This window comes from Uranotaenia lowii, chromosome 3, assembly GCF_029784155.1.
Source record: "Uranotaenia lowii strain MFRU-FL chromosome 3, ASM2978415v1, whole genome shotgun sequence".
In the NCBI taxonomy this organism is placed as follows: domain Eukaryota; kingdom Metazoa; phylum Arthropoda; class Insecta; order Diptera; family Culicidae; genus Uranotaenia; species Uranotaenia lowii.
The window spans coordinates 239,192,397-239,205,019 of record NC_073693.1 but is presented as its reverse complement, the minus strand read 5'-3'; the positions used below and the strand labels follow the sequence as shown (position 1 = coordinate 239,205,019).

Below are 12,623 nucleotides of genomic sequence, written 5' to 3'. Positions count from 1 at the left end.
AAACGTTTGTTCTTGTTGTTCTAAGTCAAGCACTAGCAATTAAATTGAGCACGTTCGCGGTAGGTAGGTATTCGAATTATTAACAGTTTATAAGTGAAGTTTTTTTTTGTTTACAGACTGTTTTGATAGAAGTGCAGTGTTTTGTGGCCTCCCCACTAGAATAATAATCTGGATTTGGAAATGCAGGTTGAATCTATGATAGTCTCGCGGTTAGGAAGTTGTAATCTTTTGTGATAAAATATGCCATACAATTATCTAACTCTCGGATCTCAATCAAGAGCCTCAAGAGACGACTTAAGGGAGATAAGAGCATAAAGAGCATCCGTAAAAAAGTACGTATTTTCTTGAATAAATTTTCATGAGGATTAGTTCCGTACTTCCTATAGTATTAATTTTCCAGCAAAAAAGAAATCTTCTTATCATTTTTACAGAAATCCTATCTTGATTTTTTGCTTACGAAAATTTTAAAGTTCAATTTATACCTACCATTAAAAAAATTGTAAGGTATCATAAGTATACAATTTTACCAACCATTCACGGATTGCCATATTTATGTGTTAAAGTTAATCACGTTAAGCATAAATTTTACATTGTAAGCCATCGTTTCATCGAACTCTACCCACACTCACTTGATCTTTATATTTTGCGTATACGCTGGAATTTATGAATCAATGAAATCATCGTCTTTCATCAGTCCAATGACCTCAGCCAGATTCATTCCAATAGGACTCAATCGAATAAGAAAAATAACATGGAATTTGATTCAAATGCTTCCTGAATCGTGAATTCACTAGAATAAATCCTCAAACATAAACATTGCATAAGATTTTTACACCGAGAACCATAATAGGTTTTGGTAGAGAGGCGATAAAGATCTCTACATCATCTATGACGTCATTCTCACTAGGCGGAAGGTAGAGGGAAACGAGCGTCATCTCTAGCCTAAAATATGATTCGCAGACAGCATACAGCTTCATGATAGTCTCGCGGTTAGGAAGTTGTAATCTTTTGTGATAAAATATGCCATACAATTATCTAACTCTCGGATCTCAATCAAGAGCCTCAAGAGACGACTTAAGGGAGATAAGAGCATAAAGAGCATCCGTAAAAAAGTACGTATTTTCTTGAATAAATTTTCATGAGGATTAGTTCCGTACTTCCTATAGTATTAATTTTCCAGCAAAAAAGAAATCTTCTTATCATTTTTACAGAAATCCTATCTTGATTTTTTGCTTACGAAAATTTTAAAGTTCAATTTATACCTACCATTAAAAAAATTGTAAGGTATCATAAGTATACAATTTTACCAACCATTCACGGATTGCCATATTTATGTGTTAAAGTTAATCACGTTAAGCATAAATTTTACATTGTAAGCCATCGTTTCATCGAACTCTACCCACACTCACTTGATCTTTATATTTTGCGTATACGCTGGAATTTATGAATCAATGAAATCATCGTCTTTCATCAGTCCAATGACCTCAGCCAGATTCATTCCAATAGGACTCAATCGAATAAGAAAAATAACATGGAATTTGATTCAAATGCTTCCTGAATCGTGAATTCACTAGAATAAATCCTCAAACATAAACATTGCATAAGATTTTTACCCCGGGGAATTTGTTTTAGAAAAAAAACAACAGAAAAATTCCATCACTTACCGGAATTGCTAATAACTTGTCCCATTGTTCCAGCAGGGCATTAGGACTCTCAGCGATCCGGCAAATCAAACGGCTACGTCAGCTTTCAATGCGGCAAAATTTCTTCGCAAAACACTATTATTACACACGGTTCACTGCAAATAGAATATTTTTCCGTAACCCCACATAAAGATCTTTCCAGCAGAACTAGAACACACAAACGAAACGTGAACCTTTCCGGAAAATTTTGCACTCCCGAATCGCGAACAACACGCACGACTTTTCTTTACTAACAGAACGGTTTTCAAACAATTGGCACTATGGTTTTTGTAACAAAGACTTGCTGTAACTTTTTATTCAAATCCAGCGTCTTAAGGGGTTTTATTGTAAGTTTTTTGCTGCTTTAACAAGTATGCAGTAAATCAACAGTGCAGGGAGGATTCTGATTGGTTTGCAATTTTTTTTTGTTATTTTTCCAGTCAGCTGTCAGATGATTTCAGGGCTGTCACAAACCTATTGCATATACACGGAAAAATAGAGTTATTCATTAAATGTATTGCTAATACACATTCATTATAACTAATCGTTTGTTGCTCACAATTTGTATATCTCCAATTCAGTTTTGGGTAGTTTTGGGTCGACAATATACAAATGAAAACTAAAACTCGATTATTCGATTCTGTATAAAAAGTTGTTGTTGTTGGAAAGCTTTCGAACAGGGATGTCAAAGCGTAGAAGTTTATCAAATTCGCTACGTTTTTTTTCAATTCCGCTTCCATTTTTAGGCAAATCATCAAAAATGTCTTACAAAAGGTATCTATTCTCAAAATTTCGCTTCGTTATATGACCTTATTATGTTATTACAGGGATATTGTTCGTACAATTGCTGCATTCAGGTGATTCACATAATCAGCATTTATCACAGCCGGAAGAAGCCATCGATTCTGTTCGAAAAGGGCTAAAGCCTGAAAAATGATTAACAACATGTTGCAGTAGCAGTGATGGTTTATCGTTAACGCCTCGTAGGCTGTTCCTGAAAGTTGAACGAATGCATCGGAAGGTCCGAGGTATAGTCAACATTTTTATTTGCACTTGAGAGCTTGACGGCTTAATTTACTCTGATAAAAATGAAGCTCTTAAGGACAGTAGACGATTTTTCTTCAAAGCCCGTATCGGACAGGATGTTCAGCAGAAGATGCGCCGCAGGCATACACTTTTTTATATGTTCCTCGAACATAAGTAAGTAAAAGTGCACCTTTTCCATTGGGATATGGGAAGTTAAGATAGTTAACATAAATTTATTTTTCCAGTACATCACAACGAGCAGCAACGTGGTCGCTACCGCCAAAGTATTAGTCAAAGAATATAAGGGAAAATCTCTTCAAAAATCCAGCTATCCGGAAGACAGCTGGAGCTTGAAACCAAAGGATTGATTTATCCACCGGCATAATGGAACAGGTTTGTTTCATTTGATGTATTTTTGCACATGAGTTTTTATTACTATTCGTCACTATTTGTACTCTCCGTAAGATGATTTCTATGGGGTTGAAATCTAAAGTTTGGTTTTTAGTTTAACCTTTAATTTTGATTCTATTTTTTTTAATTCTGACCCTTGATTAAAACTGAATTTATGATGCACCTTGATTTAAGTTTTGGGTCTATATCATTCCGAGTGAGATTATCATAAATTTATTTTAAACATCATTTGGTTGTATTCTTATTCTAACTAATTCGACAGGTACACCCATCCGAAATCACTTCAGTGTGTCAATCGAGAGATTGCCAGTAGAACCTGTTGAATGCCATAATGAAAGTTAATGACTTGGTCATCCACTTCCTGCCAGCTCAACTCAAATACTCACGTTCTCAGGGTCGGCGCACGTTCTCAGGGAGGACGGAAACGACCAATCGCTGCTTACAAAGCGGACAACACAATAAAGCAAGACAAATTACAGGGCTCATTAAACACTAAATTTACCAGAAGTTAATTACGATTTTGACATTTATTGTTTTAACTTGCCATTTTATGCCTTCACCGGGGTTTCCCGTCCACAGTCTCGATGGCCATCGTTCGCTTCGGTTTTCTGGAGTAGCTTTTCAATTTCCTCCTCAATCCAGCCCTGATATGAAAGGCTGCGTCCGCTGAATTCTCCTGCTATGGGCCAACCACGCTACGGTGAATGTTGACCAGGAGCTGGTAGTCGAAACACGGCTATGAAGATGTGCGCCGTGGGTCGTCTGGTGTATTCCGGCCTAACCGGCAGTGACGTCGTTTCGGAGCTGCTTTAAATGGGGTCAGCAGTGCGGTCGGGATGTGTAGAACCTGGCAAAGCGTGCGGAAACAACGGAACGCTTTCCAAGACGGATGGGGATTGAACCGTGCACGAACAGCGAACACAAATTGACGGCGTGTTAAGCTGCACCTCACAAGACTTTTAATTCACACGGTTCACTCCCTTTTTTTCGGCTCACCCGGCCGGACACTCCGCACAAACTCCGAACGGTAGATCACGTTTTCGGTGAGGGTTTTTTTTTGTTTTTAAAGAAATAGATGTTATTCGTTTCCTGATCCCGATACAAGTGAACGAGACATCCGCCGTCGTTCACGCATCAACCTCCAGATTCCCGCTCTTTTCTCTCGGGTGTCTGGATCCGGTGTCATAAATGTCAAATGACACCTGTCATTTGACGGTCAACCTCGATTAGGGCATATTGGGCAAGCTGATTTTTATAGCTAATTTGAATTTTAAATCTATTTACATAATGAGCCAAAATTAACAAAATTAGAAAAAACAAAACGCGTAAACAAAACAAAACCTCCATTGAATTGATACCGAATGTAAACATTGTTTGAATCGGTAACAATCCTCCCCTAGATCGGCCAGGAAAAATTTCAGATGAAATTTTTCCGTGCAGTGTCTTTTTCGATCAATTCCAAATTAAACTGTTGCCATCCATCCGCCTTGAAACCGGACCCATTTTTTTTTCAAAATTTCTGATTGAACCATCTTGTGCCCCCATTAAGCATTTCTTGCTGTCGTTCAAATATTTCATTAGACCCCCTTTTGAGAAAGTCCCCATTACATTGCTTTTCATCCTTTCAGGAAAACATAATCTTTACTTTCCTACACCTGTATTAATTGCATTTAACTCCTCCATTCTGTGCAGAGGAAAACCTAACACCCTAACTCTACATTCATTCATCATCATTCACTCACTATCCTCAATCATTGGACGCGTCCTCCATAACATTCATACTAACACTCACGCGTATCAATCATTCAATAAACTACACTCAACTTAATATAATTCTAAAGACAAAATACGACACTGCCTTTTAAGAAAAAAAAAAAAGAAAAGAGAAAGGCTCAATCGCCTTGGGTTGAGAATGACCGAAACGTGTTTATAATCAAGGATTGTGCGGGGTCATAGGGCATCAATGTTGTGAAACAACTCCGCTCAAATTTGGCGCATGGCTCAGGATCGAGCCACCGTGTACTGACCATCAGCGTCGCGTTGACTCCGGTCTCCAGCGCAGCCACCTCGAATTATAAACACGCCCAGTCGAACAACTGGCACACGATTGACCTGCCAATTTATCCAGTATCATTTGCCATTAAATACTTTAATGGAAAGTTTTCTAACTCAACTATACAACTATTGTCACACTTTTTTTCGAAAAATTTATGTTACGAAAAAGTGGACTACTAAACGCACTTCACGGTTGTATGGGGATGTGAGCAGCAGTGCTAGGCCACGTCTAAATGGAACGAACCATTACGATTGTAAACAAAGAGAACTGTCGTTTGGTTTGTTTCAACACATGAGGAAAAACAAAATCCACGATCCGATTTGAAACAGGTAAATTTTTCTTATTCGTCATTCTTTTTGCAATTCACAGGTGATACTGATTTTTTCTAGATGCTATCCGAAATGGTGGAACTGAAGGGTCCTGATTCCTCACCGTAGGGAGACGACTTGTAAGCAGAGAAGCGGGTAAGTGCAAGCCTTTACATGAAAACAAACAACTTATATTTTGTGTTGTTTCCAGATCATCTTGCCACGGATAGAATCGAGAGATTGAGCCTCGTAAGACACCCTCCGGAACTGATGGCCGGTCTAACCCTATTGATTCACTCTGGATAGGATGGTGAGTATTGAACGGTACAAAGCTAATGAGGCAGTAGTTCATTTTCCTTTTATTTATTTATTTGTTTATTTTTTTAGACTTCTACGATGGTAACCGATTTTTCCCTGACGAGGGAGGGTCTCAGGAAATAAGGACAACTCGGAAAGGCCCAACAAAATCGAGAAGGATGTCTAGAGGAAGAGGAACATTTAAGTTTATTCAGAGTGTCAGCGTCGCGAAAATAATAGGGCTTATTTTAGTGTTCGGAGCAATAAATTACCCTGGTTTAAGGTGGGCCGCAGGCCAGACCCCCAGGGATTTGCCATTAGGGTCCTCCAGCTCGTAGGATGAGGAACCGATACGTCGCACTACTCGGGCCGGCAGAAATATTGGGCCATACTTGGCATTATATTGCTCGGCGGCGTTTGATTGTTTGGTGTTTCTTTTATACACCGTTTGGCCAACTTCGAATGGTTTGGCATATACTCGATGACGGAGATCATATCTATGCTTTCCCGATTCGTGAGCTTTTTTCAGATTAGCCTGAACAAGCTCGTATATTTTAGCGAAAAGTTCTTTTTGGCTATTGATCCGTTGATCAAAATCCATTTCCTCGGAACTATTAATCCAGCGATGATCTGAACCTTTTGCAAAGGCCTCGTGGCCATGAATTACGAAATAGGGAGTCAATTCTGTTGATGAATGTCGGGTCGTATTGATGACGGTTTCTATTTCAGGAAGTTTGCTGTCCCAGAGTCTTTGATCTTCTCGGACGTAAGTTCGGATTGCGGCATTGATGGTTCTGTTTACCCTCTCAACCGGGTTCGCCTGAGAGTGGTACCTGGAATTTAACCAATGCCTCACTCCAAACTTTCCGAGAAAACCTTTAAATTCTTTGGACAGGAAGACCGAAGCGTTGTCGGAAATAAGTGTTTCTGGCGTGGAGTATCGGAAGAACCATTGTTCTCGGAGGTAAGTACAAAGAGACGTACTATTTATTTTCCGTACAGGTACCAGCAAACACCACTTACTGAATAGGTCAGTAACCACGAGTATGTGTTGGTTCCCCTTTTTACTGCGGGGAAGTGGTCCAATATAATCCACAGCGATAATTTGCCAAGGGTGAGTAATAAGTTTTTGGTCCCCCATGGTCGGCACAACTGGGACCGAGGCGGGTTTGGTCTCCTTGCAGATGGTACAAGCTTTAATGTATTCTCTTATCTCTTTGGTCATCTTTGGCCAATAATATTTTAATTTTATTTTTGCCATTGTTTTGTCTGTTCCTAAATGCATTGATTCGTCATGACATTCCTTTAGTACAGAAGCACGTTTTTCTGGACCAACTACGATTTTCCACTCAAACCGATGGTCGTAGGGGAGGTTCGGGGTGGACACAAATTTGTACAGAAGTCCATCCCTCACCTGGAAGTCTACGTATTCGTCTGGCTGATCCATAACCTTCTTCTTCAAGTCATCATACCACGTTGAGATCGTTTCGGCTGACACTGCAGCAACACACCTTGATAACGCATCGGCAACCACGTTGTCCTTGCCTTTCCGGTGCTTGATGGTTATGTCGTATTGCTGCAGAGCCAAGCTCCAACGACTGCAACGTGATGAGGTTTTCCATTTAGTACGAAGGATATGGGTCAGAGCAGACGAATCCGTGATCAAGGTGAAGTGTGATCCTTCTATGTACCCACGGAAAGCTTCGATGGACAAGAGAGCAGCCAAAGTTTCTTTTTCACAAGCATGGTAATTCCTTTGAGGAGTACTTAGCTTGTGCGAAAAATAAGCTATGACCCTCTCCTGGCCATCTTGGTTTTGCGTGAGTACGCCAGCGACTGCTACGTCGCTGGCATCGGTTTGAATGGTGAATTCTTTATCAAAGTCAGGGCTAACGAGGACCGGGGAAGTTATTAGTTTTTCTTTAATGGCACAAAAAGCCTTTTCTGCCTGGTCAGACCAGGATATGGTCTTTCCCTTGGTTTTCAGTAAGTCCGTCAGTGGAGCCGTAGTCCCGCTGAAGTCTTCGATGAAACGGCGGTAATAGTTAGCCATTCCTAGGAACCTGCGCAATTTGGTAACTGTTATTGGACGTTCGTACTCAACGATAGGTCGGATCTTATCTGGGTTTGCGCGCAAACCATCGATCGATAGTAGGTATCCTAGGAATGGTAACTCGTTTACACCGAAGTGAGATTTGTCCAGGTTAATGGAGAGATTGGCCCTTCTAAGTCTTTTGGCTATCTCGGCTAATAGTTGCAGATGGTGTTCCAAAGTCTCACTAACTACAACTATGTCGTCAAGATATACAAAGACAAAAGGTTCCAATTCTCCATTACCTAATACTAAATCCATGGTTCTAGCAAGTCGACTAGGACTATTTACTAATCCGTAAGGACATCGAGTGAACCTGTACATTCCTGAACCTTGAATGCTAAAGGCCGTATAGTTTCTAGACCTTGGTTCCAAGGGTATTTGTAGGAAAGCCTCCGACAAATCTATGGTACTTAAGTACCTCGCTCGGGGTAATTGTCCCAATATCCTACCAGGATGAGGAAGCGGATAAGCATCTCGAACGGTTCGCTCGTTCAGCTTACGAGCGTCGAGGCAGAGTCTGACCTTTCCAGAGGGCTTGATTACAGGAACCACCGGCAGTGACCAGTCCGATTGACAGCGTTCGATGATTCCTATATCTAGCATCCGGTTGATCTCCTCTACCACTTTCTCTCGTATTTTGGGGGACATTGTATACGGGTACTGTCTAACGGGTGGTTTAGCTTTCCATTCTTCAGCTATTTCTATAGAGTGTTGAGCTAGCGGGGTGATTGGTAAGTAACCAGGTTTGGCCACTTGGAATGTACGTTTGATTTCTTCTAGCTTTTCGGTTTCTTCAGGGGTAAGTATATATTCCGGGGCTCTAGGTTCAGTGCCACTCTCTTCATGCAGAAGGGCACACTGCACCTGAGGATAAATGTTAAATTTAGACCAAAAGGTCATTCCTAAAAGACAATCAATTACTAAGCCTTTCACCACAAGTGTTGCAACTATTTTTGTATTATTTTCAAAGTGATAAGGAATAAAAACTTCACCTAAGATTGTTAATTTACCACCATCGGCAGATTTTAGCTCTAAATTTTGGTGTAACGGATATAACTTTACGTTTCGCAAACGCGTGTATAAGTTTTCGCTTATCAATGTCTGATTGCTACCGGAATCGAGCAAACCTTTGAGGCGTATGTTGTGAATATTCACCCAGGCGTATGGACGATTATCGCCTGTGTTTTTGATCGTTATTTGTAAGATTTCTGAAGAATCACTTGTATACCAATCCGGATGGACTGGTTCGCAGTTGAGTAAACTCAGTTCAGGTGTGGGGGAGTTTACGCGAGGTCTTTCGACTCTCGGCGCTTTTCGAGTGTCGGACGACCGTTTTTTTGGCAGTACGGACAGTTCTGTGTGTCGAAGCCTTTGAAGCCACAGATGAAACAAATTAGACCGTTAAGCGATCGGCATTCTTCAACCTGATGATTGGCCTGTCGGCAATTCAGACACACGTTAGCTGGGGGTGGTGTGAAACCATCCACAAGATAGTCGATTGTTCGACGAGGCCGCGATGGACCAGGTTGGTTCTCTTGCGTAGAGATCTTCTTTGGATCAGAAACTGTTCTGCTGTTACCAGAGTTCTTTTTAAAGGGGTAACTGTCGTGGGGTGGGTTTTTAGTTTTATCTCGCCAGTTTTCATTTCGGTTATGATTGGATCGTGGGTGTCGTGATTGTTCGGATCGTGAGTTTACTGGGTTGTTTTGTGTAACAAGATTAACGGCGCGTTCTGGGGCGAATACTTGATTGTACATGGCGAAATTTGAAGAATCGATAACGTGGCCCGCTTCAATTAGCTGGGGTAGATCGAAAATCGGTTGCCATAAAAGAGATTTCTTATAATCGTTTCTAAGATTGCGCTTTACTATTTCGAGCTTTTCACGGTCTTCCATAGGATGCATCATGCTTCGGAACATTTTGTCCATCGCAAAATAATAATCTTGGAAGGTTTCATTTCTTTGTTGCCTTCTTTGATATATTTGAAACCGAAGAAGGGCATCTAATTCCGGATGGGCAAAATTACGTTTTAACTCCCATACTAGATGATGCCAATTCATCAAACGACCGGGATAAGGATGTCTCATGCTCATATACCAGCTTTTAGCTGGTCCCTCAAACAGATGAAACGCTGAGTCGAACAGTTCTTGTTCAGACACGCGTTCTGAGAGCGCCAATTGCTCAACTAATGCTAAAAACTCGTTTAATTTTGTTCCTCGATCTGTACCGGAGTATTTTTCAATTTTCCATAACGAAACTGGAAGTGTTTTGTGGGCGACCGCGACGTTTCGGTCGGGTAGATGCATGCAAGGTGGAACATTATAAGGTGGGTATGGGTTCGGATATGATACTGACGGATGTATATTCTGTGGTGGAACCGGAAACGAAACTTGCGGCATAGCTGTGGTTTGAGAAAACGTGGGTGGAGATTGGCTGACTGAATTTGGCCACTGTGACATTGTCACCTGATACGAAGCAAGCGTAGTGGGTTCAAAAAGGGCTTGGCCGCGCGAATATGGTAAGTTGGGCCATGCATTCGACATACTTTGGAGTGTAATAGAGGTGGGTACTTTAGTAGGTACCAATGACATCGAATTTCCGTTAATTGACGATCGGTTGAACCACGGCTGGGTGAAAGGGTATGGTGTGGGATCTCTAACACTGTCATAACTGGCATTTTCTGTTAATTTGCAAGGGTATGGGGTCGTAGTAGGATTTATCGAAGGGCGCGGTACGCTTGAAACAGGATTATAATCCGAAGTAATCGCGGGGGTGGTTATTGGCCTAGCATATTGATTGGTCACGACAGTACACTCGACGGTGACGTCAGTGAGCCTCGGAATTGTTCCGGTATAAGGTTCACTACTTGTATTTTGGTTGATCAACGGATTTGTTACGGTTGTTTTTTCTAAATGGGTTCGTTCATTCAAGGATGTTTTACTGCGAAGTTGGATAAGTTCTTTTTCAAGTGCTATTAACGAATCGCGAAAGATGTTAACATCAGGTTTTTCAAGGTCTGTCGAAATAAGGCCCATTCTCTTCAGACATTCAATGGCTTCTTGTTCCGGCGATGAGTTACCTCTTTCTCCCTCCTCAGCCTTGTCGAATAACTCATCAACTATATCCTGAATCGGAGTGGTATCTGGGATATTTGAAGGGAAATATTTATCTAAATGGTCGCAAACACGGGTTAAGAGTTTACCAGCTTCTTCATTAATCGGGGCCAAAGCATTACTTCCTAAAACGGCCAACCGATTAGCTAAGTGCAGTAATGTATGTTTCACTTTAGGAGCAACTCTATTAGAATTCAAAACGGATTGTTCTAAATAAATGACTCTGTCTCTACAAACACTTATTTCCTCCTCTGGAGTACTCGGTACGATCATTTCCGGTGTACCTCTTTCTCTCTCCTGCCTCAATAAATCTCTTAAGATCCGTCGACGTCTGGTCAAGGATCGATCACCAGTAACTTCTATACTTCTCATAATCAATTCTGAATCTAAATCATTCCCTTCAAGCAATTCAGGGCGCAATTCTTGGTATCGGTTTTCGAATCTTTGTCTCAATCCTGTAGCATTTGTCGCCATTTCGGACGCACAAGTACTAAAAAACTGAGCAGAATAGAAAAGTTAAATGAAAAATAATACAAATCAAGAAAGTTAAGATCATGTAATCCTGCTATGAAAAGTAACTAGGCGAAGTACTGAACGCAGAAATACTTAAATGGTTCTCCAATCTGGTTAAATCAGAATCTCCCAGCCCCCCTTACTGGTCAAACGGTTTCTTAGCGGACTTTTGGAAACAGCTGAAAACGAAATTGAACTAATCAAGACAAGCGACAGTTGGTCTTGAGTCTCCCTGAGGAACGTTGGAAAAAATATTCTGGCCAAAGACTAGAATATTTTTTCCTTTTCGATGGATCGCCAATTGAAAGTTAATGACTTGGTCATCCACTTCCTGCCAGCTCAACTCAAATACTCACGTTCTCAGGGTCGGCGCACGTTCTCAGGGAGGACGGAAACGACCAATCGCTGCTTACAAAGCGGACAACACAATAAAGCAAGACAAATTACAGGGCTCATTAAACACTAAATTTACCAGAAGTTAATTACGATTTTGACATTTATTGTTTTAACTTGCCATTTTATGCCTTCACCGGGGTTTCCCGTCCACAGTCTCGATGGCCATCGTTCGCTTCGGTTTTCTGGAGTAGCTTTTCAATTTCCTCCTCAATCCAGCCCTGATATGAAAGGCTGCGTCCGCTGAATTCTCCTGCTATGGGCCAACCACGCTACGGTGAATGTTGACCAGGAGCTGGTAGTCGAAACACGGCTATGAAGATGTGCGCCGTGGGTCGTCTGGTGTATTCCGGCCTAACCGGCAGTGACGTCGTTTCGGAGCTGCTTTAAATGGGGTCAGCAGTGCGGTCGGGATGTGTAGAACCTGGCAAAGCGTGCGGAAACAACGGAACGCTTTCCAAGACGGATGGGGATTGAACCGTGCACGAACAGCGAACACAAATTGACGGCGTGTTAAGCTGCACCTCACAAGACTTTTAATTCACACGGTTCACTCCCTTTTTTTCGGCTCACCCGGCCGGACACTCCGCACAAACTCCGAACGGTAGATCACGTTTTCGGTGAGGGTTTTTTTTGTTTTTAAAGAAATAGATGTTATTCGTTTCCTGATCCCGATACAAGTGAACGAGACATCCGCCGTCGTTCACGCATCAACCTCCAGATTCCCGC

The 12,623-nt window shown here is 41.4% G+C and overlaps 1 protein-coding gene and 1 long non-coding RNA gene across 2 annotated transcripts in view; one reads left to right on the top strand and one right to left on the bottom strand.

The window, feature by feature from the left end:
* The window catches only part of LOC129751464 (protein neuralized), a 114,996-nt gene extending 113,211 nt beyond the window's left edge, over positions 1 to 1,785 (bottom strand). Inside the window, exon 1 of the mRNA XM_055747000.1 lies at positions 1,665 to 1,785. Coding sequence (XP_055602975.1) covers positions 1,665 to 1,689 — 25 coding nt within the window. The 5' untranslated portion in view covers positions 1,690 to 1,785. The remainder of the gene's footprint in view (positions 1 to 1,664) is intronic.
* A 530-nt stretch (positions 1,786 to 2,315) lies between these two features.
* Positions 2,316 to 3,448, top strand: LOC129751480 (uncharacterized). The gene is made up of 3 exons (XR_008738717.1): positions 2,316 to 2,882; positions 2,954 to 3,101; positions 3,382 to 3,448. It is a non-coding gene; the product is annotated as an uncharacterized LOC129751480 (long non-coding RNA).
* The last annotated feature ends 9,175 nt before the right edge of the window (positions 3,449 to 12,623 follow it).